This window comes from Dendropsophus ebraccatus, chromosome 5, assembly GCF_027789765.1.
Source record: "Dendropsophus ebraccatus isolate aDenEbr1 chromosome 5, aDenEbr1.pat, whole genome shotgun sequence".
NCBI lineage: Eukaryota > Metazoa > Chordata > Amphibia > Anura > Hylidae > Dendropsophus > Dendropsophus ebraccatus.
This window is the reverse complement of record NC_091458.1, coordinates 23,931,293-23,959,175: the sequence shown is the minus strand read 5'-3', so window position 1 is coordinate 23,959,175 and position 27,883 is coordinate 23,931,293. Positions and strand designations below refer to the sequence as shown.

Here is a 27,883-nt window from a genome sequence, read left to right as displayed (position 1 = left end):
GGAACTGTCCAGAGCAGGAGAGGTTTTCTATGGGGATTTGCTGCTGCTCTGGACAGTTCCTGACATGGACAGAGGTGGCAGCAGAGAGCACTGTGTCAGACTGGAGAGAACACACCACTTCCTGCAGGACATACAGCAGCTGATAAGTACTGAAATACTGAAGATTTTTAATTAGAAGTAATTTACTAGTCTGTAACTTCTGACATGAGATTTTAAAAAAAATATATTTTTTTTTACCAGAGTACCCCTTTAACGCTGACCACTGATATGACTTTCATGATGGTCCTTTAAAGTCTTATTCTATCCCAACACCTTATGGTGAGGCTAGAATAAACAGTCATGGGTCTCCTCTGCTGGAGATTGTAATAGAGGAGCAGACTAGATGGTCATTTTTTCCCTTCATCTTCTGAGGCTGTGTTCACACGTGACATTTTTTATGTGTTTTTACAGCAATATTGTTGGAATTTCATTAAAGTTTCTACATAAATGGTGCAGTTTTACCACAACTGCATAAATCAGTAACAACTGTATAAGTGACTGGCAGTGCACTAGCATTGCTGCTCACATACACAGCTCTATGCAAAGTCGCTGTACTAACGTGAAAGGTTTGGCGCTGATTATGTCTTTATATGTTGGGTGGGCCCCAAGAATCAATTTCCCTGGTGGGCCAAGGTACCCCAGTCCGACACTGGTATGTCCTGACAATGTATATAGGACAAGCTCCAAACCACAACATGTGAAGAACAAATAGTTCATATGACCTCGTTCTGTGTATCCCTATACAAATACAGACTGCGCCTGATTATATATATACAGACCCCAGGCCAGACCTCTCCTCCATGTCCACAGATAGCACCCCCATAAGAAGAATAGAACCATCTATATGCAGACCCCGGAATAGGCTCCCTATGTACAGACACCTTATAAATATACTCTCCAAAGACAGACCCCCTGAAGGAATACAGGCCACACATCAGACCCCCTGAAGAAATACAGGCCTCACATCAGACCCCCTGAAGAAATACAGGCCACACATCAGACCCCCTGAAGAAATACAGTCCACACATCAGACCCCCTGAAGTAATACAGTCCACACATCAGACCCCCTAAAGAAATACAGGCCACACATCAGACCCCCTGAAGAAATACAGGCCACACATCAGACCCCCGGAAGTAATACAGTCCACACATCAGACCCCCTGAAGGAATACAGTCCACACATCAGACCCCCTGAAGTAATACAGGCCATACATCAGACCCTCTGAAGAAATACAGGCCACACATCAGACCCCCGGAAGTAATACAGTCCACACATCAGACCCCCTGAAGGAATACAGTCCACACATCAGACCCCCTGAAGTAATACAGGCCATACATCAGACCCTCTGAAGAAATACAGGCCACACATCAGACCCCCGGAAGTAATACAGTCCACACATCAGACCCCCGGAAGTAATACAGTCCACACATCAGACCCCCGGAAGGAATACAGGCCATACATCAGACCCCCTGAAGAAATACAGTCCACACATCAGACCCCCTGAAGAAATACAGGCCACACATCAGACCCCCTGAAGAAATACAGGCCAAACATCAGACCCCCTGAAGAAATACAGGCCACACATCAGACCCCCTGAAGAAATACAGTCCACACATCAGACCCCCTGAAGTAATACAAAACACTAGACGTCATCTGTATATAGACCCCAGACTAGAACCCCCCCCTATATATAGACCCAAAACAAGAGCTACCTGTATACTGATACTGATAGATAATGTCATGATGTCCTGATTTGTGCAAAATTGCCATAAAAAAACGTGATTTTTTGCAAATCATGGCGGAAGTGTAGCCAGGAGACAGTACACCACTGAAAGTATAAGTCTTTTTGGGTGGCCATGGTCCCCCCCAGGAGCTCAGGGCCCCGGGCTACCGCCCGGAACGCCCCTATTGTAATCCACTACTGCAGTCCACTCATCAGGCCCCTGACCAAAATCAGTCCACACATTAGACCCCCTGAATAAATACAGTGCACACATCAGACCCCCTGAAGATCACAGTCCACACATCAGACCCTCTATATGAATAAAGTCCACACATCAGACCCCCTGACCAAATACAGACCACACATCAGACCCCCGAACGATCACAGACCACACATCAGACGCCCTGAATGAATATTTCCTAGACACCATCTCTGTATAGACCCCAGTCCAGAGCTCCCTGTATACAGGCCCCTATAAAATACTCTCTAAATGCACACCCTCATGAGGGAATACAGACCACACATCAGACCTCCTGAAGAAATAAAAAACACAAGACATCACCTCTGTATACACCCCAGACTAGAAGAACCCACTTATATATAGACCCCAGAGCTACCTGTATACAGACTTCATATTAGACCCCCTGTATATACCGCTCTAGAACCCTCTATATACAGTCCTCCAGGCCGGAACCCCCTGCATATAGACCATAAATAGAATCCCTTGTATACACACCTTGGACTATAACCCTCTGTATACAGACTCCAGGCCACATCCTCTGTACAAAGACCCCAGAGCAGAATCCACTGTATGCAGAATATATATTAGGACCCCCTGTATATGGACTAGAGAATCCTCAGTTTACAAGTCCAGACCTCAAATAGAAACTTGTCTTTGATATGAATATTTTTGGCAGGAGTTGGGGTAGTGTAAGAGGAACTGAGGCATGCTTACCCAAAGTAAAGAATAGTGTCTGTGCTATTCACATACTTACCTCTCCCATTCCTCTACCTGCTGGGCCCAGAGCCAGTATGCTGTGTGGTGGCAATGGTGCCCGGGAGTGAAGCGCAGGAGTGATGAGTATGATTGAAAACTCCTGAGATCTCTTCTATGAGGAAGTTGACATCTATGTTGTAACCATACATGAATGTTACTTAATGTCAGGGGCGGTCTTGGCATTTCTGGGGCCCCAAGCAAAGTCATGTCTGGGGCCCCCCCATGCCCCCCCTCCTCGACATGCGCTGCCCCCCCCCCCCAGTAGTCCTCTTATAACCCTCCTACCACCATACAGAGATTACATATCACCTCAAAACTGCTCTGAACAAAACAGGAAGATATTACCAATGATGCCATAACATAATACTGCCACACCATGACCCCTATCACTACAGACCCTATAACAGAGTGCAGTTACATCCAGTGACTTACAGGAGGCGTCTTCTCTGATCAGTGTCTTTTACTTTTTTTTCTTTCTCCATCCAGCCTGAGCCACCTTGAAGTCTTCTCCCGGCTGGTAATCTTCCCTCCAGAATCTGTCAGAGAAATATTTTAGGCTCCAACACATACAGTAGTTAGGTCCCCTGTACCCCTATATAGTAGTTACACCCCTCTGTGCCCCCACAGATTAAAGGTGTCCCTGTGCTCCCACTTAATAATTAGGTATGTTCTGTGCCCCAGTATAGTAGTGAGGAATATAGGCACTTCTGTGCAGTCCCAATGTAATTAAGACCGCTGTGTGCTGCCCCCAGTTATATAGACCCCTTGTGCGCTGCCGACAGTAGTAAATACCACTTGTGTGCTGCCCCCTGTAGTATATACCTCTTGTGTGCTGTCCCCAGTGGTATATAGACCCCCCTGTGTGCTCCCGCAGTTATATATAGACCTGTGTGATCCCCCAGTTATACATAGCCCCCCTGTGTGCTCCCCCAGTATACTATATAGACCCCCTGTGTGCTTCTCCCAGTCGTATATACCCGTGTGCTCCCCCCAGTTGTATATACCCCCCGTGTGCTGCCCCCACTTGTATATAGCCTCCCTGTGAGCTCCCCCACTTGTATATAGCCCCCCTGTGTGCTCCCCCTTATATAGCCCCCCCTGTGAGCTCCCCCACTTGTATATAGCCCCCTGTGAGCTCCCCCACTTGTATATAGCCCCCTGTGAGCTCCCCCACTTGTATATAGCCCCCCTGTGAGCTCCCCCACTTGTATATAGCCCCCCTGTGAGCTCCCCCACTTGTATATAGCCCCCTGTGAGCTCCCCCACTTGTATATAGCCCCCTGTGTGCTCCCGTTTATATAGCCCCCCTGTGCGCTCCCCCTGTTTATATAGCCCCCGTGCACTCCCCCACTTATATAGAACCCCCCTGTGTGCTCTCCTGTTTATATAGCCCCCCTGTGCGCTCCCCCGTTTATATAGACCCCCACTTTGTGCTCCCCCCGTTTATATAGCCCCCCTGTGCGCTCCTCCGTTTATATAGCCCCCTGTGCGCTCCCCCCGTTTATATAGCCCCCTGTGCGCTCCCCCCGTTTATATAGCCCCCCTGTGCGCTCCCCCCGTTTATATAGACCCCTGTGCGCTCCCCCCGTTTATATAGCCCCCCTGTGCGCTCCCCCCGTTTATATAGCCCCCCTGTGCGCTCCCCCCGTTTATATAGCCCCCTGTGCGCTCCCCCCGTTTATATAGGCCCCCTGTGCGCTCCCCCCGTTTATATAGGCCCCCTGTGCGCTCCCCCCGTTTATATAGCCCCCTGTGCGCTCCCCCCGTTTATATAGGCCCCCTGTGCGCTCCCCCCGTTTATATAGGCCCCCTGTGCGCTCCCCCCGTTTATATAGCCCCCCTGTGCGCTCCCCCCGTTTATATAGGCCCCCTGTGCGCTCCCCCCGTTTATATAGGCCCCCTGTGCGCTCCCCCCGTTTATATAGGCCCCCTGTGCGCTCCCCCCGTTTATATAGGCCCCCTGTGCGCTCCCCCCGTTTATATAGCCCCCCTGTGCGCTCCTGCCGTTTTATATAGGCCCCCTATATATAACACACACAAAAAAACAAAACATTTTTACTCACCTGGGTCCGGCGTCTCCTCTTCTCTTCTCGTCTCTTCCCTCTTGTGGCCGCGGGAAGTGTTTCCCCTGCGGTCACAAGAGGCCGCTCTCCCATTGTCATGGCACCGGCGCTCCAGTGACGCCTCGATCGCCGGCACCAGAGACACAGAGCGGCCTCTTGTGACCGCAGGGAAAACACTTCCTGCGGCCACAAGAGTGACTGACAGGGAGGGAGCCAATGGCTCCTGCCCTGTCAGTGCCGCTGCTGCCTGTAACTATGTGCGCTCGTTACGAGCGCACATAGTTAGCCGCAGCGGTCTTGGGCACCAGAGCGGGGCCCCCGTGGATGTCGGGGGCCCCACGCAATTGCGTGGTATGCGTGGTGCCCAAGACCGCTACTGCTTAATGTAGTAGTCTGTATAGTGTATATAGTGTACCTTGGTTGTCGGAAGTATTCATGGAGCACCTAGCAAACAGAACTGCAACTGCACCACGTTTTGCTGTGATAACATGTACAAAGAAGTAACTTTTTATGCAAATGTTTTATAGTTCTATAACTTACATAGAATATGTGTGACTGTATATACTGTAGGTTGTGAATACTTTGTCTAATATATCTCGATTACTCTTACAGGTGCAAAGATGGACTCCAGGGGTTTGCCTTTTCAGCACTTAAGTAAGTAAACCTGATACTCAATGTATAGTGATGTCATCACGGATCATCCTAAGGGTATGTTCACACTGAGTAAAAGAGGTGGAATCTCGCCTGCCTCAGTGTCCTACAGTGTCTCTATGGGAGGGCTCGCGTCCCTCCACTCCCACTGCTCTTCGTGCAAAGAATTGACATGGAGTTCCGCTGTTGTGAACATACCCTTAGCCTGCCAGCCTTACTGTGTCCTATGTTATTGCCTCTATTTAACAGATGAGTGTATATATATATATATATATATATATATATATATATATATATATAATATTCAGTGATAACTCAATCCCTCAACTACTCCAGAAGTTTCATCTTTTTCTTTCCACATTGCTTTCTGTCCATTATATGATGGAGATGTGACGTAGATTCTCCAAGTGGAATCCTATGTAACCCCCTGATGCTACTTTGGGCCCTATTCCACCAGACGATTATTGTTCGCCTAATCGTTAACGATTAACGATCTCAAACGACCGCTATTGAGAAAGACCTGAAAAAGTTCTTTCATTTCCATGGAACGATCATCGTTACTTATGATCGTATTTGCGATCGTTTTTTCTTCGCTATTGCGTTTGTATCTACTGCCAAACACCGAACGACGTCTTATTCAATGCGAACGATTTGCGATCGTTTTGCGAACGAGCAACGATAAAAATAGGTCCAGGTCTTATAAAGCGATCAACGATTTCTCGCTCGGTCGTTAATTGTTAACTGCATTTCAACCGAACGATTATCGTTTAGATTCGAACGATTTAACAATAATCTGAACGATAATCGTCCGGTGGAATAGGGCCCTTAGAGTTTTTAGTATGTGACTCATTCTGTCTCTGTGCCATGACCATTGGCTTTGTTTTTAGGCCTTATTACCAATGAATTAGTTTGGCACTTCATTACCGGTGGCTGAAGACGTTGGATGCAGCCCTAGGGAATCAGAGGAAATTTGGATACAACCATAGGCCATAGGTTGTATCCGTGTTTTCCCAGACTCCCTTGGGCTGCATCCAACTTTTTCAGCTGCCATTATTCAAATCCTGAACGATTAGATTTGAGCATGATTGAGTTCCGCTCATCTGTACTCACTATGTTATTCCCAGAGAAGCTGATATCTCCTTTTCACAAAAAGCGACAAAAACAACAACAAAAACCACCATCTATCACTTCTTCTTTCAAGTTGATCCTAGGTTACTCACCTCATCGGTTACTTAGCAGACAACACCTCATATCAAGAGTGTACTTACCATAGAGGCAGCCTATGTGGCTCTTGGAGAGGAGGCCATGACTTGGGTACCACCATACTGCATGACATTGGATCCAAAAACTTTGACAGGACTCTTCTCTCTAGAAGAACTGTTGGTTGTTGAATAGTCCCAAGGGTAATGGAAAGGGGGTAGAGGGAAAACACCGGGCCTTTCTGTCCTGGGTGTCAAAAAAAGTTGGCACTACCCATGGGCAGTAAGTTAGCCATGGGCAAGTTAGCTATGTGTTCTACGAAAGCTTTTAGATCAATTTAGGCATCATCATGTTTCAGAGCACACCCTGGCAGCTGGTTCTAGGATTTGTCTTCCTTAACTTGGACCCTCTTAACTCCGATTTTGCCTTCTTCTTCGAAACCCCTTACGAACACGACCTGAGGATGTACATACTGTTCCACCGATCCCTCTCGACGCTCCGGACCTAGAAGACCGCCATAGTCCCACCTCTCCCTTTAAGTTCATTACAACTTGCTACACCAGTCCCCCACTCGATGGCTAGAACACATCTTGTGAACGTTTTATTTCGGCTACTGCAAACGTTGCCGGCAGCGCCTTAAGGTTTACTGCTTTGTTTTAGATCTACGGTTTCCATGACTTGAGTTTAACAAAGAAATTGTTCAAGATTTAGAGGCAACTTGACGTTCCTCTTTAGATCTTTTCCAAGGAGTCCTAGGGTTTCTGGCTCTGGACAGAGATTACTCCTCTAAATCATATCCTTAGTGGAGACTTTCCATGAATTGTTTGTACTGGCGTTGGCTTACTACCGTACTTAGACTCTTTGTCATAAAAGTTCAATGTTTTTCTGCAAACTCACTGTGAATCATTGTTACTGTATCGATACCAATACGTCCTGGTACGGCTCTGCTGGTAAATCTCAGTAGTTAATGTAATGTAGGTTTTCCAAATGTTGAAGGTAACTCCACCGAGCACCATAACATACCAGCCCCCCGGGTATTATTGCTGTTATTCCAATGAATTTAAAAGGGAACCCTGGCAAAAAATTGCTTTCAAATCAACTGATGTCATACAGTTATACAGATTTGTAAATTACTTCTAGTTAAAAATCTCTAGTCTTCCAGTACTTATCAGCTGCTGTATGTCCTACAGGAAGTGGTGTATTCTTTCTAGTCTGACACAGTGCTTTTTGCTGCCACCTCTGTCCATGTCAGGAACTGTCCAGAGCAGGAGAGGTTTTCTATGGGGATTTGCTACTGCTCTGGACAGTTCCTGACATGGACAGAGGTGGCAGCAGAGATCACTGTATCAAACTGGAAAGAATGCACCACTTACTGCAGGACATACAGCAGCTGATAAGTACTGGAAGGTTTGAGATTGTTAAATAGAAGTCATTTACATGTCTGTATACTCCTGTCTGTAGTACACATTATATGGCTTCAAAATTGCCCTATTGCCAATGACCCATTTCTGGATCCAAACCATCATGGCATGACCCGTTAGAGACTATATAAATCATGTGACATGTCAAATGTTTTAATCTATATGACAAACCTATTTTTTATATTTGCAGAATTCTTTTTTAAGTTTTCAATTTAACGTCTAAATAATAATATGCAGTTGAACTCATTTCATCAGTCTCCTCCTCATTATCACAGACAGTATTACAGTATATACAGTATACAGATGACATGGGACGTGGCCTTTCACAGTAGGTGATGGTTACAGCTCGCCTCCCTGTATAATGACTTCTGCACAGATCACAGAGCATGCAAAAAAACCTCACCTCCAGCCTCTTTTTTTCCAATGTCTATTTAGCTGCTGTAAAGCATATCTCTAAATGCTGTTAAGAATGCCGAGCAGAAGCTCCAGTGATATGGCTGCCCCCATAAAAATATACAAACATTGAAAATCGTGATCAGTGGGCATCCCAGGGGTTAAACCCCGACTAAATGTCTTGTTCCCTGGGTCATCACTGTGCTGTATGCCTGGCCCTTTGCATAATCAGCTATGTGCACTGTGTATACGGCATAGTGGGACGTCCAAGGAGCCATAGGCTCCGCCTCCTTGACACTTTTGATACTTTTGACACTTTTTTTTTTTCTAGATTCATTGTGGGGAAAGAAGAGATTCCAGCTCACACGCTATTGCCTGAGACCTTGTATGCCAAAGCGGGGAAGAAAACCAAGGAACGGACAGAAACATCTCGACGGATTAATATATTTTCTCTTACAAAGAAACTTATGGACTCAATGTATGTACTTATACTTCTTCATTCTCTTTTGTCACCTTGACCATGAGAAAGCTATTGTAAAAATAGGAGGGAAAAAAATCCCACCGGCCAATATTATCTCTGTAAATCATGTATCAGAGCTCGGAATAATATGTCAGGAATCCACGAAGGGGAAGTGTTGCTCAACATGTTCAAAAGATGTGTAATCCATGTGAGTTTCTTCCATGAGAGATTCAAGATGTTGGTGATTACTGATAATTTGGGATTGTTACAAAATTCAATCTGTTGTGAAGCAATAACCTGGTTTTATGGTGTGTGTGTGTGTGTGTATATATATATATATATATATATATATATATATATATATAATCTATATAGATAGATAGATAGATAGATAGAAAGAGATGTATTAGCATGTTAGCATAGTGGCATGTTATTGTTCATACATTATCCTGTACTGATCCTGAGTTATAGTCTGTATTATACTCCAGAGCTGCAGTCACTATTCTGCTGGTGGGGTCACTGTGTACATACATTACATTACTTATCCGGTACTGATCCTGAGTTACATCCTGTATTATACTACAGAGCTGCACTCACTATTCTGCTGGTGGGGTCACTGTCTATATACATTACATTACATTACTTATCCTGTACTGATCCTGAGTTACATCCTGTATTATACTCCAGAGCTGCAGTCACTATTCTGCTGGTGGAGTCACTGTGTACATACATTACATTACATTACTTATCCTGTAGTGATCATGAGTTACATCCTGTATTATACTCCAGAGCTGCAGTCACTATTCTGCTGGTGGAGTCACTGTGTACATACATTACATTACTGATCCTGTACTGATCCTGAGTTACATCCTGTATTATACTCCAGAGCTGTAATCACTATTCTACTGGTGGGGCCACTGTGTACATACATTACATTACTGATCCTGTACTGATCCTGAGTTACATCCTGTATTATACCCCAGAGCTGCACTCACTATTCTGCTGGTGGGGTCACTTCTTACATACATTACATTACATTACTTAACCTGTACTGATCCTGAGTTAAATCTTAATATACTGATTGAACGGACATCTATTTGTTTGTCAGAGGATCAGTGGCCCTATTCCATCTATAATAGTCCTATGTAATAGGGCCCTTAATAAGTTATATCCCTGGTGGTCCATCAGTAAGTTATATCGGTTAATCGGCAGTGAAGCATATGACTAATGGTATAGTGACTTAGTAAGTAATATCTTTAGTGATTAAATGAATAACAAAATCCCTAATGGTCCAGTGGTCGAGCAGTAATTTATAGCCTATGTTTTCCACTGGTTTATTAATATTCCTAGGGGTTAAACAGTTAAACATATCCCTAATGGTCCTGTGGCTTTGGAATAGACTCTAGCAAATAACATTATCCCTGGAGGCCTAGTGGTTTAGTAAGTCATATATGCAGTGATTTAGTGCTTATTTGTATCCATAGTTGTCAATAGTTTTTTTAAGTAATATACTTACTGGTCTATTCGTAAAGTATAATAGTTGTACAAATAAGTGTATCCCTGGTGGCCCAAAGCTGTAGCTAATGGCATTGTTAGTTGTATAACAGTTAAGTATATCCCTAGTGGTCCCCTGGCATAGTAAGTAAGTAATATCCCTGGTGGTGGAGCAAATAATATCCCTGGTGGTCCGGAGGTTTAGCTAGTGTGGTGGTATATCAGTTAAATTATGTCCCTGGTGGCCCATTGGATTATAATGTCTATCAGTCTATTAGATAGATATATCCATATTGGTCCTGTGGCTTAGAAAGTAATATCCTTTGTGGTTGATTAAATAACAATATCCCTGGTGGTCCAAGAATACATAATATAGTTAGACTGTATGAATAGGCCCCTATAATTGACTACACACTCCAGGTGATGTGAGGACTACAGAGTTTTTGGTAAGATGAAAGTTGGCAGATAGAATCTTTAATATTAGGTGGATAAATCATCATACCGCCCTGTAAGACATTGTGTACTCCCATGGTGCTGACGGACAGGGTATTTATATCCGGTCTGGACCCTGATCACACACAACCCTCCCTGTCCGGCATGTCCTCAGATTCCAGTTGTATATCTTCTATCCCGGCTGTGGCGTCATTGCCAGTAGGGTGAGTCCCCCTATGATGATGGATGTCAGACACATACACTATATTTATTCTTCCCAGTGATTTATGGCTTTGTGTTTAGATGCAAGCATGGGCCAAGGCACAGATGTTGCAAGCACTACGAAGACAACTGTATCTCTTACTGCATTAAGGTAAGCGGCCGTGTCCGAGCGCAGAGCGGAGTAATTGTTACAAGATGTGGCAGAGAACGGCCAGGATGGCAGACATGATGCTTTCAAGACCCTTACTGATAAACTGCACTATGAAGGAATGAGCCGGCCTTTCATGTTATCCCCGAATCCCCTGCCAGGAACCTGTGCCAGGAACACCAGGATTATCACCAGTAATGGGGGCGGGGTGCCTAATCAATCACATTAATTACTAATGCAAATGACTCGACCGAGACGGCTGAGCCCACTTACTGCTGTCTGCAGGTCACATACAGTAATGGTGGCTGAAGGACAGAGCTGCTCTATAGGAGACGGAGATAGTTATGTCCGGTCTAGACAATGCTCTGTGAGCTAAACAGCTTGGACTTCAGACTGATACACTGTACATAGCTAGTCCTGCTCTCAGCTGAGAAGTGGAGACAATGGTATCTAGTCTAGATAATGCTCTAAGAGTTCTACAGCCTGGACTCTGGACTGATACATTGTACATAGCTAGTGCTGCTCTCATAGATACAGTTATATCCAGTCTTAACAATGCTCTGTGAGCTAAACATCCCGGACTCCAGACTGACATTGACATTTCAGCTTATAGGTGATACAGTTATATCCGGTCTAGACAATGCTCTGTGAGCTCTACAGCCTGGATTCCAGACTGATACATTGTACATAGCTAGTCCTGCTCTCATAGGAGACATAGATAGTTATATCAAGTCTAGACAATGCTCTGTGAGCTCTAAAGCCTGGACTCCTGAATGATACATTGTACATAGCTAGTCCTGCCCTAAGCTAAGAAATAATACAGTTATATCCATCCATCGTACACAATGCTCTGTGAGCTAAACAGCCTATACTCCAACCTGATACATTTTACATAGCTAGTCTTGCTCTCAGCTGTATCCTGTGCAGACAATGCTCTGTGAGCTCTACAGCCTGGACTCCTGACTGATACATTGTACATAGCTAGTCCTACTCTTAGCTCAGAAGTGATACAGTTATATCCAGTGTACGCAATGCTCTGTGAGCTAAACTTCTTGAACTCCAGACTGATACATTGTACATAGGTAGTCTTGTTCTAAGCTGAGAAGTGATACAATTTGATACAGCATAGAACATGCTCTGTGAGCTACACAGCCTGGACTCCAGACTGATACATTGTACATAGCTAGTCCTGCTCTCAGCTGACAAGTGATACAATTGTATCCAGTGTAGACAATGCTCTGTGAGCTCTACAGCCTGGACTCCTGACTGATACATTGTACATAGCTAGTCCTACTCTCAGCTGACAAGTGATACAATTGTATCCAGTGTAGACAATGCTCTGTGAGCTAAACAGATACATTAAATTCCACAGAGACCCTGATATATACTAGAGGAGGTCACATCCTACGTGAGTGGTACAATTCTTCCTGTGCTGCTTACAAAACCTAACACGAGATTTCCAAAAAGAGGGCAAAGCACTTAGGAATAAAACATAACTTTTAATTAGATATTGATTAAAAACTTATATAATGCCACAAGACCAGACACATGGTCTACAATGCCGTCCTAGATATGGTTGTGCGATATGAGAGGGAACGAAGTAGATAACAGGGTACACAGAGGGACACAGTGCAAACTGTCCACTCCTAATAGGTTAATTCTGTCCCTGCCTTTTGGGGTGACCCACCTCCTTAACAGGGTGGCCCCAACCACGGTGACGTTCCCTTCTCTACTCTAAGTGCCGCACACGACCCTAGAGTGTAGCAAACGACCCTAGAGAGTATTAGTATCACGTTTTCCGTGCAGAATTGGTGACCTATCCACAGGACGGGGCATCGATAGCTCATCATCAAGGTGCCCGCACTCTGCACCCCACCGCTCAGCTGTTCTGCAGGGCCACCACATCTGTGCTGTGAAGGGGGCTGGAGCAGTACCCTGCCAATCAGTGACTGATGGCCTATCAGTTTGTTTTGCCTTGAAACCTCTTATAATGATGAAACAACCTAAAGGGCAGCAAAAAGTGTACGGCCTGTACTGTGTCTTACAGGGTTACTTTGGAGATTTAAAATCATCTTGTGTCAGAAAGTTGATTTGTAATTAATTCTATTTAAAAATCTCAAGTATTCCAGTACTTATCAGCTGCTGTATGTCCTGCAGGAAGTGCTGTCTTCTTTCCAGTCTGACACAGTGCTCTCTGCTGCTACCTCAGTCCATGTCAGGAACTGTCCAGAGCAGCAGCAAATCCCCATAGAAAACCTATTCTGCTCTGGACAGTTCCTGACACAGACAGAGGTGGCAGCAGAGAACACTGTTTCAGACTGGAAAGAATTCACCACTTCCTGCAGGACATACAGCAGCTGATAAGCACTGGAAGTAAATTACAAATCTGTATAACATTCTGACACCAGTTGATTTGAGGCAGAGAGTCAACCAAAGAGATTGTTAGACATATCATAAAGAACACATATGTTAATCATATGGGTGACATTAGTGACCTTTGTAGGTGTCATAGTAATCTATTATTATTACTTTTTACCTTTTTTTCCCATGGTGTCACTATAGCACCTTTAATGTTCCCTTGGCTTATAAAACATCACGTTTTCCACAAGAAGTTTGAATGTTATAGGTTAGAAAGCCAAAAGCCAAAAGCTGCAGGCATTGTCTAAGGTACACTGTCGCCACCTGGTGTCCAGAGTGTATATAGCAACCACTACTCACTGGCTGAAGATTGGCTGTTTATCAGTGGGGTTTAGTACATTTAAAATACTATATGATTATAAAAATTGCTGGTATATTAATATATTGGTGTTTTGCTGAGATATATATATATACATGTAGTTCCTGTATTGTGGGAGTATATATATATATATATATATATATATATATATATATATGTGTGTGTTTTGCTGATATATAATATAGTTGATGTATTGCTGGTATATTAATATATTGATGTTTTGCTGATAGTATATATATATATATATATATATATATATATATATATATATATATATTAGTTGATGTATTGCTGGTATATTAATATATTGATGTTTTGCTGATATATATACATAGTTGCTGTATTGCTGATAGATAGATAGATAGACAGATAGATAGATATAGATGTTTTGCTTTTATATATATATATATATATATATATATATATATATATAGATGTGTATATATACATATATTATAGTTGATGTATTGCTGGTATATTAATATATTGATGTTTTGCTGATATATAGTTGATGTATTGCTGGCGTATATATATAATATTGATGTAATGTTTCCCAGGGGTTTATACGAATGTTCAGCGTTGGCTACTTGATCCAGTGCTGCCTCCGAATTCCGTCCACATTCAGACAAGTGTTTACAAAACCCTCCCGGCTCATCTCTCTATTTTATAACAAAGAAAACTTCCAGCTGGGGGCCTTCCTGGGGTCTTTTGTCAGTATTTATAAGGTAAGGCCTATGGCAGTCCAGCAATGCTTATTGTACATGTATGGCGGCCTTGGTTTTTCTTATTCATGTTGCTCCATGTATGGCCCAGATCTAGCCCACTGCCATTATTATATCTGTCCTTGTTCCCCTCCTAGAATTCATCTGAAATAGTAACCATAAAATCTGTCTACACAGGGTACAAGCTGTTTTTTGCGATGGGTGCGTAACTTGGATGATGAGCTTCATGCACTTATAGCTGGTAAGTCTCGCCTCAATTGTGTTAGTTTGTTAAAGGGGTACTCCAACATAGGTAAAAAATAAATAAATAAAATAAACATGCTGCAGAAGCATATAGCATTGCTAATCTGTCTGCCCCAATTCTAAAGCTACCAAAAAGCTTAGTTTTGTAGTTCCTGGCTTTACTTCCCAAATGAGCAGTTGTTTAATACTACTTTTCCCAGAATGCATTGTTTCCTCTTAGCCCCCTCCTGTCTAATCCCATTCTACAGCCCTCCTGCTAATTTCCTGCCCAAATCTGTTGCACAACATCTCATTTTACTGCAGACTATTGCACAGTCGGTGAGGTTTCAGCACCTGCTGCATTCACTCCTTGTCTGCTCTTTCTGTAGCATCATTCATCATAAGGCAGTCTGCTGTAATGTTATCACTCTCTACAAATAAAGATATATATGTATCTGTGCATGTGACAGGGTGATGGTGATATAGGGGCTGGAGGGGCAGGTGATACATGGGACATCACTTAGGGGGTGGGGCTAGAGCTCAGAGACAGGATCCAGCCAAGCTTCCTGTGAGATCAGAGGATGATGTGTTGTCTCAGGAGAGAGGAAGGAGATGAGGAGCTGGAGACAATACACATTCTGTAGTTGTTCTATTTTGAACTTCCTGTTCAAACACAATTTTCTGATACCGGAATACCCCTTTAAGAGACTTACCATGACCCAAGAATGCCATGAGGATCAGAGATATCAACAGGGAGTTGGAAAACCTTATGTCCACCCATGACGTCTAGATCATCAGTATGGACATCCCATACCCAGGGCATCACAAACCCATGAGGCTAGATTCACATGTACAGTATTACTGCGGATTTCACACTCCGAGTTTCCTGTCTACTTAACCCATCAGCTACTGGGATACAAACATGATAATACATTACCTGTGTGTGCTCCCTCCTGCTTCTCCGTCTCCCTGGTCACTGATGTCCCGCTCAGCCACTCAGCGTGGTGTCCTGCCGCAGATACTGATTGGCTGAGCCGTAGAAGCAGACGGGAGCGCAGACAAGTAATGTATTATCGTGTTTAACCCCTCAACGACCGTGGGCGCACATTTACGCCCCCACTGCCTGGGCTTTAACGCAGGAGGGTGTAAATGTACGCCTTGGTGCGGTCCCGGGCTAGGGAGCGGGCTCACAAGCGGCGTTTAAGTGTAAGTGACCGGAGCACATTTTTTGACCCAAATTCACCCCATAAATGATATTTTGGGGGTTCTGTCATTCATTTTATGGCAGATTGAAAGATGCCATTACAAAGTACAGCTGCTCCTGAAAAAAACAAGCCCTCACATGGCCCTGTAGGGGGAAAAACGCAAAAGTGACAATTGGCCCGGTCCTTAAAGGGTTAAATACCAGCAGATGATAGGTTAAGTAGGCAGTGGTCACATTCTCGCAGCGGATTTCCATAGCCCATAACAGTGCTGTCGCAGCGGATTTTGTTGCAGAGCTTGCAGAGTGAAATCCGTTGCGATACTGTACGAGTAAAGCTACCCATAGGAGTTATTCCAACTTTAAAGGTTATCCCTATATACAGGACCCCTTATGATCTCGAGAACGGGGACCCCAGTCTCCCATTAGTATAGAGCAGTGGGTCACACGTATACACTGCCGCCGCTAATGGTCGGGCTCTGTACCGCTGAATAGCTTGCCAGTTGCACCAATAAGTGGGGTCGTGAATGGCCAGGGTGTCGGGAACTTTCTACTTGTTCACGTATTGTAGTCACCGTTATTCCCAGTAACTTACTATTTGTTTTAGGTTTTCTGGCTGGAATCTCCATGATGTTTTACAAAAGCACCACCATTTCCATGTACCTGGCATCCAAGCTGGTGGAGGTGAGTGCGTCATCCACCTGGGTGTGAGCTCAGTAATGTAGCTGATCCCGATCTCAGAGAGCGAGAACTAAATAGGATGCGCGACACCTTGCACTGCATCATAAACACCCCGAATAGTCACAATGATAATAAATACTGCCGCCATTACTGGTTATAATAAAAAAAATTATACTGCATATAGTGATATTCCTTTATAACCTATACACTTTTTTTTATATATCTTTCTTTTATGTTCGCTAATGAAACTTTGGATGTCCAGTACAAACATTTAAAGGGGTACTCCAGAGAAAAAGAAAATTGGTTTTAGAAACTTATACAGATTTGTATATGACATTTATTTAAAAAAAAACTCACGTCTTCCAGTACTTATCAGCTGCTGTATGTCCTGCAGTAAGTGGTGTATTCTTTCCAGTGTGACACAGTGCTCTCTGCTGCCACCTGTGTTCGTGAGAGGAACTGTCGAGAGCAGTAGCAAATCCCCATAGAAAAGCTCTCTAGCTCTGAACAGTTCCTGACATGGACTGAGGTGGCAGCAGAGAGCATTGTGTCAGACTGGAATAAATACACCACTTCCTGCAGGACATACAGCAGCTGGTAAGTACTAGAAGACTTAAGTTTTTAGTTTTTTTTTAGATAGAAGTAATTTACTAATCTGTATAACTTTTTTAAAAGTTGATCTGAAAACTTTTTTTTCTTCTCTGGAGTACCCCTTTAAGGAATGTTGCAGTAATATAGTAGAAAGTTAACACTCTAGTCATACCAGTGACTGTAGATCGAGCTAGGTGACCTAGGATTAGTAGCAGCTGATGAAATTGCATGCTGCCTACCAAGCATGTTACTTATAGACCTCTAGGGGGCGCTGCACACCCACCTATATATGTCATACTATTGGCCTCAGACCTATTAGAAGCCTCATTCTACACTTCTTGTTGCAGACCATGTATTTCAAGGGGATTGAAGCCGGGCGCTTTCCCTATTTCCCTCACGCAGATAGTATCATCTATGCAGTGTCCACAGCAATCTGTTTCCATGCAGTAAGTAATATCAAAAGGAACGAGAAACCTAAACATGAAGAATAAACGTGAACCTGATAACATCACCTCTGCGATCTGTCTACAGGATTTTCTGCTTGTAGTGAGAAAAACCTCTGATGGGTGGAGCTTAGGCAATAGGCGGGGCTTAAAAGGGTTATCCAGTGCTGCAAAAACATGGCCACTTTTCCCCCTTTCTTATCTTCAGATTGGGTGGGGTTTCAAACTCAGTTCCATTGAAGTAAATGGAGCCTAAAGTGACACTACACCAAAAAAGAAAAACAGGGGTATGCGATATAAAGGAGCACTCCAGAGAAAGAGATAATACCAAAATGTTTATTAGAAATACCTAGAAAATTAACAAATACAGACACAAGGTAGGCAGAGGAACAAAGATATCCCTACACATTAAAAACAATTAAAATTCCCAAAGGAAAAACACACATGGTGGGACCCACACGGTATAGGGGACCCCCAGGGTAAAACCACGGTCCTAGAGTAAAGCTCAACTAGCCCTCATAGATGAAGCACAATACATATACAACCTAGTGAAGGAGAAATTATCACCAAAAATATATATAAATAAGTGTATGTAACTGTGTGTGTATCAAAAATGAATGGTGATTAATGGATATTTGGTGTTTTTCCTTTGGGAATTTTAATTGTTTTTAATGTGTAGGGATATCTTTGTTCCTCTGCCTACCTTGTGTCTGTATTTGTTAATTTTCTAGGTATTTCTAATAAACATTTTGGTATTATCTCTTTCTCTGGAGTGCTCCTTTATATCGCATACCCCTGTTTTTCATTTTTGGTGTTGTGTATCTTTATAGGTATGTGAGGTAGCACCCGGGCTTTTTTCATATTTGGATGGTGCATGCCCCAATTTTGGTTATAATTAAAGTGACACTGTCTCCTCCTTTGTGCATTCTGACATCTCTACACAGGTGTAAAGGGTAAATTTAGCGTTTTTCATACCTTTTTTCATATCATACGTCATGGCGTTTGTTCAGGTAAAAAGTGTCACTTAGTCCCGCCACTTAGTCCCGCCCACAACTGTCCCGTTGGCCGCCCCCTTGACGCCCATTGGTTGGCCAACGTAAAGGGGGTGGGGTCTAGACCTTTCGGCCAGCCTCTTCCAATGGCCGGCGAGGGGCGGGGACCAACTGTGCCGTTGTGGGCGGGGCTAAGTGGCGCTAATGTTGTGAGGCCCCGCCCACTTAACACAATCTGCAGTTGATAAAAGATAACTTTTTACCTGAACAAGCACCATGACGTATGATATAAAATAAGGTATGAAAACCGCTAAATTTACCCTTTACACCTGTGTAGAGATGTCAGAATGCAAAAAGGAGGTGTCACTTTAATTTCAAACCACACCTGAACTGGAGACAAGAGAGTGGGGGGAGTGGCCATGTTTTTGTAGCGCTGGATAACCCCTTTAATTATAGTTTAAATTTACCTTAGACAGGAAAGAGGGGGAAGGCTCCTGCTGTAGAGATTACAATATAGAACAAGATACAAGGAGAGGAGGAGATGAAGATTAGCATTTAGGGGGAGATTTATCAAACATGGTGTAAAGTGAAACTGGCTCAGTTGCCCCTAGCAACCAATCAGATTCCACCTCTAATTCCTCACAGACTCTTAGGAAAATGAAAGGTGGAATCTGATTGGTTGCTAGGGGCAACTGGGCCTGTTTCACTTTACACCATGTTTGATAAATCTTTACACCATATTTAAATGTGTTTTTCCATTTTCTGGGTGTTTTCCCACCTAATAATCAGTGGACCTTTTTAACAAGTTGGGATTGTCTAAAGAAATCCCTTTACCCCTGATCTACAGAATAAAGTCCGTCCATCTTTAAAATCCGGCTGGGGCAGGGGGGAATTTGATCAGGAGTACAAACTTACCTCTCCTTGTGCCCAAACTTACCTCTTTGGCGCTGATACTTCACAACCCGGCCGATGGACTGGCTGCTCAGACAGTTAGTTACTGGGGCGTGAGGACGTGAGGTAATCACAACTTGGGGAAAATGCCTTCCGGTGGGGGTCCCGAGGCCGGTACTCCAGATCAGTTTCCCCCTTGCCATTGCCAGCTGATGGATTTTAAAAATGGCCAGACTTCTCCTTTAAGATATCATTTATACTCTATGGGGGACATTTATCAATGGCGTACTCATATGCCAGTCTTAAGTAAAGCCCCGTCCCCTTTTCCTCTGTCAGATTTACTAAGAGGCGCCCGCAGGATAGGGGACAATAAGAGATCACAGGGGTCCGACCCCTGTACCCTCCTGTGATCTCTGTATTGGCCCCCGGCTTCTGTGCCGCGGGTAGGGCACAAGACTGCGGGTCCATTCATTCCTATGGAGCGACGGAAAGAGCCGAGTAAGCCGGAAGAACGCTTACTCAGATCTCTCCGGCACCTCCATAGGAATGAATAGAGTTCATAACACAGAAGCTTGGGACCAATACGGAGATCGCCGGGAGGTTAGGATATCAGACCCTAATGATCTCTTACTTTCTGTTAATTTTTCTTGGAATAACCCTTTAATAAATCAGGTAAGGGCCCCCTAAGCTATTGATAGATTCTAATAGAGGAGTTTACACTGAAGATCATGCCATGTATTGGTATGCTAATGAGGCTGTTCAGTGCACTGGGAGACTTCCTTTACCTAGGGGTGCACCAGTACGGCCACCTGCCCCCTCCTCTTACCACAACCCATCTTAAATATTAAGACCATAAATTAAAAAAAAAGTCCCGGAAAGTCCTCCTTATGTAATATGTATAATTGTACAGGATTGTGATCGATTTCACTAAATACGGTAGCCATCGCTTATTATGTTGTCGTGATTGATATGTTTTATGTTAACATTTTTCTATGTCTCTTAGGCTGTAATGGAAGTTCAGAATTTAAGACCATCATACTGGAAATTTCTTTTGAGACTAACAAAGGGCAGGTAAGAAGCTCCATCGTGTAAAAAGAAAAAGTTCATAGAGGCTGTCCCAACACTTACCCTCCTACAAGATCCTATATTAGACTGCTCCAAGCCAAGCTCTAATCATATCTGTCTGATTCTCCACGGTTAGGTTTGCTCTCATGAACAGGAAAGTCTTGGACGTCTTTGGTTCCGAAGCTTCTAAGAAGTTTGGCGACTTTATACCTAAACTGGACCCAAGATACACCACCGTCCCACCAGAGTTACCGATACAGTTCTCCTGAACTTTTGCACTCTTTTCCCTCCGACAAAATGTGAAAATGACGAGTCTCAAAATCAGAACAAAAATTTCTGGAGAGAATAGAATTGGGAACTTGTAAGCTTCAGTTCAGTATTAACTAATTCTAGTTGACCAATACCGAGATGAGTTAATTCTTTTTGAACTTTTTGGGTAGATTGTTGAATGATCCCGATAGAGATTGAAACCAGACATTGAGGTGTCTCCTTTATCCTGACAAATTATTAAAAAAAAAGCATTTATAGCCTCTTATAATGGGCGAAAATTATCCTAGCTTGATTGTATCCAAGACGAACTAACACCAATTAAACACCTTAATATTCCTCTACGTAAGATATTTAGCAGACTCCGCGATGAGGCGTAAATAGCCAGATTCTACCCAGATTGTGGACCAATACAGACGCTCGATACTAAGGATGTAATACTTTGTGTTTTATGTAGGAGACCATATTATGGAGAGTGGTGGGTGCCTTCTCTAACATTTGGTGCAAATTTTTCTTGTTTAAAAAATGTCAGCCGGTTTCCTTAAGGAGATTGGTTGAGATTGTTTTTGAGTCTTTTTTTTTTGTTATAGAGGTGAATTGGAAAAGTCTTACCTAATGTTTGTTTCTCAAAAAGTAGCACGTATGTCCATGATGGTGAACCTGGCGAATAAGTTTGGAAATTGTGGAAGAAGCTCTTATAATGAATAATATTGCGCCTCCGTGTAGACTGATATAGTCAAGAAAGTGTTATGTCTGTCAGGGTTTTTGGTTTTTGTTTTGTTTAAAAAAAAAAAATGAATGTAGCACATTAGTCTTTATGAATTTGCATATTTTCTTTTCCCATGGAGCATTGCCTGAAAAATAATTCTCCATACTGCTACTGACCTCTACGGAGAGTCAGTACCCTCCCCTTTATTGCAGTGTAATCTGTAGAGCCCTGTCTTTATCATGTGTTCGGGGTCAGATCCAAGAACATTAAGGTGTTGTGGTTTGTTTCCTTCTTTTTGGTTAGGTTAGTCTTCTAAACTTTTTTCTTGGTCATTATGCACTATACGTAATGAGTGAAGGAGGAAGACAAGATGAGGTTTGTTATTGTGGTCCTTCTTTTACCAAAAGTTGTTGCTGCTGGATGATGACACCAGGAAGCTGAAGGAATGGTCCTATCCCAGGTTCCCAAAGGAGTTTTCTGGGCAGGACCAAGCAGTATATCCGGGGAGAAGGTGGCTGAAAAAATAACATATGCTTAGGTACTTACCCTCTCCTCTGGTATACAGCTTAGAAGAGTCCTGTCAGGATAGTCCCTTGAGTAGGATGCTTCTGAGCTGGAATCCAGATGAGCACCTACCACCCTAGAATTCTGTATAACTCTGGTCTGTTCTCTGCATCAGACACAACAACAGAACCCTTGTGTAGACCTGTTACGATGATCGATAAATGTCGATCTACAGATTTCCTGTGCGTTATGCAGTTAATGATCCATATAGTCAGTTCAGGTTTGTCCCGAGAATTTCCTCCATCGATCATATTGTTGCTTCAATTTTTTTAGAAACGGTGTGGTCCTATAGTTATGTTCAGGGCAATCATGGTAGTAAATCTAACTCTTTTTTTTTGAGGTGGTAGCTGTATTCTTTACCTGTCAGTAAAGTTAAGGTGGGTTCACACTACGGAATCCGAACGGGTAAGTTCCGGCGGATTTTGGCGCTAGTACCTGCTCACAGCCACGCGCCTATCTGCCCGTGCCATAGACACCATTTTATGCACGGGTGGATTCCGCATTCCGCTGAAAGAATTGACATGTCAATTCTTTCGGCGGATAGCGGAATCGGGCCGCCATAGAATAGTGTCTATGGAGCTGACGGAAAGGCGCATGGCTGTGAGCAGATACTAGGGACGAAATCCGCTGGAAGTGAACCCACTCTAAGCCTGGATCCAGGCACCATCTTAGTATATTTTTAAGTACTTGGAATAGCTTGCTTTAACACATTCAAGTTTAGAAAAGGTAGAAAAGGTCCTACCTCTTCTGCTCTCTGGTGCTCCACGTCCTCCTTCTGACCGTCTCAGATGATAACTTCTGAGATGAGAGGAGGGTGGATGCATGTTGTGGGTAGTGATGAGTGAAGCGAGCTTCGTTGAGGTTTATACAAAGCCAAATGATAGGGTTTTGAATCCCGCTTTCTGGCCCCGTGAAGATAGTCGACAAATCCCGAGGACCACCTTAAATAGTTGCATACAGCCATATACGCTAGGCTGTATCCATGTTCTCCAGGTGGTCCTGGGGAGGTATCCACCTTCTCCACGGAGCAGGCAGACAGCAGGATTGAAGAGTCAATGGTTCGGCTCCGTGCAATCCTTAACAAAGCCTGCTTCGCCGAGATGGTCAGAGGGAGAAAGTGGAGCACTGGAGAGCAGAAGAGGCAGGACCTTTTCTGCTCTCCGGATAACCCCTTTAAAGCGGTTATCCAGTGTTAGAAAAACATGGCCCCTTTCTTCCAGAGACAGCACAATTCTTGTCTCCAGTTCAGGTGCGGTTTGCAACTAAGCTCTATTCACTTCAATGAAACCGAGTTACAAAACCTGCAACCAAACTGGAGACAAGAGTGGTGCTGTCTCTGAAAAAAGTGGCCATGTTTTTCTAATGCTGGATAACCCCTTTAAAGTACCTTCTCTGTAAGAAGCTTGAAAGGGACAGATTTGTATATAAACAAACTTTGTATCAGTTCTGACCTAAAGGGGTTTTCCAATACATACAAATAGTTAGGGATTGTTTTACTGGAGCACTATGTACCAACAAAGAACCAAAACCACACATTGGCCATAAGGCAAAGGGTCTGTGATATACCATGACAGTGCCCCCAGCAGGTCAGCAGGGACAATGTGTCAGCACAGGTCACATATAACAGAGGACAGCCCAGTAAATACATATTTGCACAGGTTTTTTGTTTTTTTTTACTGAAACCTTTTTCACTGAGAGTTTTTTCCAAAAACTTTTATATTCTTTGAATGTATCTCTTGTGGACACAACACCGCCCCAACCTCTGGGCTCACCCTTTTTTCCCCCCATATATAAATGTAACCTTTTTTTTCTCAAAAATATTCAGGGAACTTTCGCACTAAAAGTTTATTAAGGTTTATTGAGTCTAAGTTGTGAAATTTTACTTTTCGTTTTGGTGTCGTCCATCTGATGCTTGTCGTGATACTTGTCTCTGGGGTTTGGAGTGTGGGGAATTTTTGATAGTTTCACAATATTGACACCGATGAATGTTTTTGGGCACTTAATAAATATAGACTCTATAGTACATTGTGTCCATGGTTCCCGCCAACAATTGAATTGTGCGTCCAAGAGGTGCACAATTCCCAAGGTCACCTCCCATTTACAAAGTCCTTTGATGGGTATCACATGCAGACACTATCACCTATGAGTGCCCTTTTTTGGGTGCCAAACCCCCCCTTACCCCAGTGAATGCCCATCAATAACTTCAAAACGTCAGTAGTGCTGCAGTGGGTACTCAGTTTTACCATGCCTTGAGTGACCTTAGGATTGAGGAAAGGGAGTAGACGCTGGGTTTGTTTTGGGTGCCCCACCACACAAAAGTGACAACAGAACTTCTCATCCCTTTCATGCTGCCTAATCCAGGAGTCATTAAGGCGGCTCTGGTGGCTTCTGTCTGCTCCACCAGCTTTGATTGATAAATCAGTCGTTTTACTCAACTAAGGAGAACTTTCCCAATCAAGGCCGTTAGGGCACGGAGACTGCGCCGGTGACTCTCGGCTTGGAAGTGATGACAGGTTCTTTTTAATAGTTCATTGGTGTCTGTACTTTTTGAAAAATATTTACCAAGACAATCTTTTCCCAAAAAATTCTTACGTGAAATTCAGTAGTGACCTGTGAGTTTTCGCCTTTTAACCTCAGTTAATAAAGTTTAGGGGCAGATTCACCAGGCCTGTTGGTGGCCATTTTGGCCATCACAAGTGTTTTTAACTTGAAGATCTATACAGATTGCCACGGCCACTCAGGAGAGTGTATCTTACAGTCTTCTACGTTCCAAGGCCAATATGTGACACTGTGTAACTCGATGTAGGGGTCAGACTTGTACACTTGACTTGGAGGCTTCTTTTCCCATCAATGTTGCATGGGCGAAATTATAGCTTTCGCTCCTCTCCCGCATCCTACCTGACCATCACTGCGAACTATGGAGTTTCTCCTTTAGAATCATTCTTTAGGGAGTCTCCCCGGTGTTATCTTACCAGTGGCCCCATGATTTTCTACCATAAAATCTTCTTCAGTTACATTTGCACCATTTTGGACCACAGAAAGTGATCTTCTGTGATTGGGAGGGCCATAGAAGGGGGTGGTCTCTTTGGTGAGGTCTCATAGACATACTCTATTCTTTCACTATAAGGGTTGTAAAAAATATGTCTGCTTTTAGCGCCACCCCTGGCATCCCTTTAATATAGAACGTATTAGCTGAGTAACTTATGCACCAGAGGAATTAATATATGATTTTTTTTTTGGGGGGGGGGGGGGGGATATGGTATTGTAACAAAGTTATAATATAATTTTTAGTCTATTTTACATGTTGATCCTGATTTAAGTTTTGTTGCTTGTTTCTGGGGTTCAATGTCAGATGCACACCCACGTTCTGTACTGAAGATGTTCAATCTCAATAGTTTACATATTTTATCATTGCCTCTTAAGCTGTTTTTTTCACAGAAGTGAGACCAACATGGTTTTTCTAGTGAATTCTGGGAGTCTTTTTATGTTTTTGCTTCTCTATTTCACGCGGTACAATATAACTTGTTTTCTTTATCTTTAGTATGCACTCACCATTTTACAGTTCCGATCTAGAATTAAAGGGGATGTATTGTCACTTAAAGGGGTTATCCAGCGCTACAAAAACATGGCCACTTCCCCCCCCCCTCTCTTGTCTTCAGTTCAGGTGTGGTTTGCAATTAATCTCCATTTACTTCAATGGAACTGAGTTTGAAACCCCACCCAAACTGGAGACAAGAGAGGGGGGAAAAGTGGCCATGTTTTTGTAGCACTGGATAACCCCTTTAAAATAGATTCAAAATGGCCAATGATGCTAAATAATAAGAGAAGTCATACCCTACTGATCTGCGGATGCTACTTGCCGGATGCCAGTGGTCTTCTTATGTTTTACCGCTGCACCTAATCACTGACAGTAGCGGGGCACCTCTATAACCAATCACTGGCCGCTGTGGTCTCATGCCAGTGTAAATAACAGTAGGGGGTCACCTGTATCACCATTGATTGGCCACTGTAATCCTATGTCAGTGTAAATAACAGTAGGGGGTCACCTGTATCACCATTGATTGGCCACTGTAGTCTCATGTTGGTGTCAATAACAGTAGGGGGTCACCTCTATCACCAATGATTGGCCACTGTAGTCTCATGTCTGTGTTGATAACAGTAGCGGGGCACCTCTATGATCAGTGATTGGCTGCTATAGTCTCATGTCGGTGTTGATAACAGTAGAGGGGCACCTCTATGACTAGTAATTGGCTGCCTTAGTCACATGTCTTTCTTGAGAGGGTCCAGGATATACAAAAACCGACAAATTCCGCAAAGTACCAATACGGCATCAGTGGAGGATCGGTGAGTGAGTGAGTGAGTGAGTATTAATGTCCCCTGGCAAGATTGGCTCATAGACAGAGGTTTCGGAACTGGTTTATGGTGATGAGTTATGAATACATTTCATGACTTACTTTCTATCAAACCTGTATTATACTCCAGAGCTGAATTCAGATTTCAGTTGGCTTATCAACAATGGTACACATTAGATTGGGCCAAACCACATGTCTTTGTGGGTCCGGCCACCTTTTTTGTGTGTATGGAGGTAACCTTCTTTTCCCTGGTAGCAGATGGTGGAAAGAAGGATTGAGTGCTTTGGTTTCAACATGCTGAACCCTTCTATTCTCAGGGGATAAGAGGCTACCGGAGGTGTCTGGCAGTGGCTTATCCCTCCTCCCTATTTAGAATGCATGCACATTTAGCCAATCTGAGCATTTGTTAGATGTCTCTAGAGTAGTGTAAACTGCTGAAGTGCTGTAGAGACCCTGAACAAGCAGGACATGATCATTGAGCTCAGAGTTGGCAGAATCATGAATGCAGCTCTGGATGGGAATGTGATCCAGGTTTTGGCATAGATGTATTTGTAGAGCAGCGCAAGAGTTCATTCTTAGGGAAAAACTGTAAACGGTGCTAAATATAAGACGACACATCTATGGTGATTTTTGTTGGAACGCAACCTCATGCAAAAATTTCGTGTCACCTTAGAAAACCGCTGAGGTTCTGCAACGAACAAAGTATCCCTCAATTCTATAGTGTAACCAGAAGTGGTCCTGGGAGCCCGGCATCAGACACGCATTAGACACTGCTGTTATATTTTTCACTTTTGCTCAACCATCCGTATTTTTATTATTATTATTATTATGACTGTGCTTGGCCAAGAGGATACAATGTGCAAAATAGAGAAAAGAAATTCTTACTAAAAATACCTATTGGAAATTTCAATAAATGACCCAATGACAAATATCTTTGCTATAAATCTGTGTGGTCTGTGAGTTCCTTGAGGTGATTGCCGGAAATTCATCTGTCCACCATGCTTTACACTGCAGCTCTGCTTGTTCAGAATGACAGGCACAACCTCCGCAGGTAGTCAGTGCACGATCAGCTGATCTCCATGACAGCAATAACGGAACTAAGTCATCCGCTATTTGCTGGTATTAATTAGTAGGGAGGAGGGTCTGGGAAAATAAGGGACACATTCTGGAACTTTCAGAAGAATTATTGATCAATTTAAAGG

The 27,883-nt window shown here is 43.4% G+C and overlaps 1 protein-coding gene across 1 annotated transcript in view; it reads left to right on the top strand.

Annotated features, from left to right (window-relative positions):
- The window catches only part of TMEM135 (transmembrane protein 135), a 271,742-nt gene extending 249,277 nt beyond the window's left edge, over window positions 1-22,465 (top strand). The window contains exons 7-15 of the mRNA XM_069969670.1: window positions 5,436-5,477; window positions 8,820-8,966; window positions 11,178-11,247; window positions 14,539-14,706; window positions 14,881-14,944; window positions 16,734-16,810; window positions 17,746-17,844; window positions 20,728-20,795; window positions 20,926-22,465. Of these exons, the coding sequence (XP_069825771.1) occupies window positions 5,436-5,477; window positions 8,820-8,966; window positions 11,178-11,247; window positions 14,539-14,706; window positions 14,881-14,944; window positions 16,734-16,810; window positions 17,746-17,844; window positions 20,728-20,795; window positions 20,926-21,058 (868 nt within the window). The 3' untranslated portion in view covers window positions 21,059-22,465. The remainder of the gene's footprint in view (window positions 1-5,435; window positions 5,478-8,819; window positions 8,967-11,177; window positions 11,248-14,538; window positions 14,707-14,880; window positions 14,945-16,733; window positions 16,811-17,745; window positions 17,845-20,727; window positions 20,796-20,925) is intronic.
- Window positions 22,466-27,883: the final 5,418 nt, after the last annotated feature.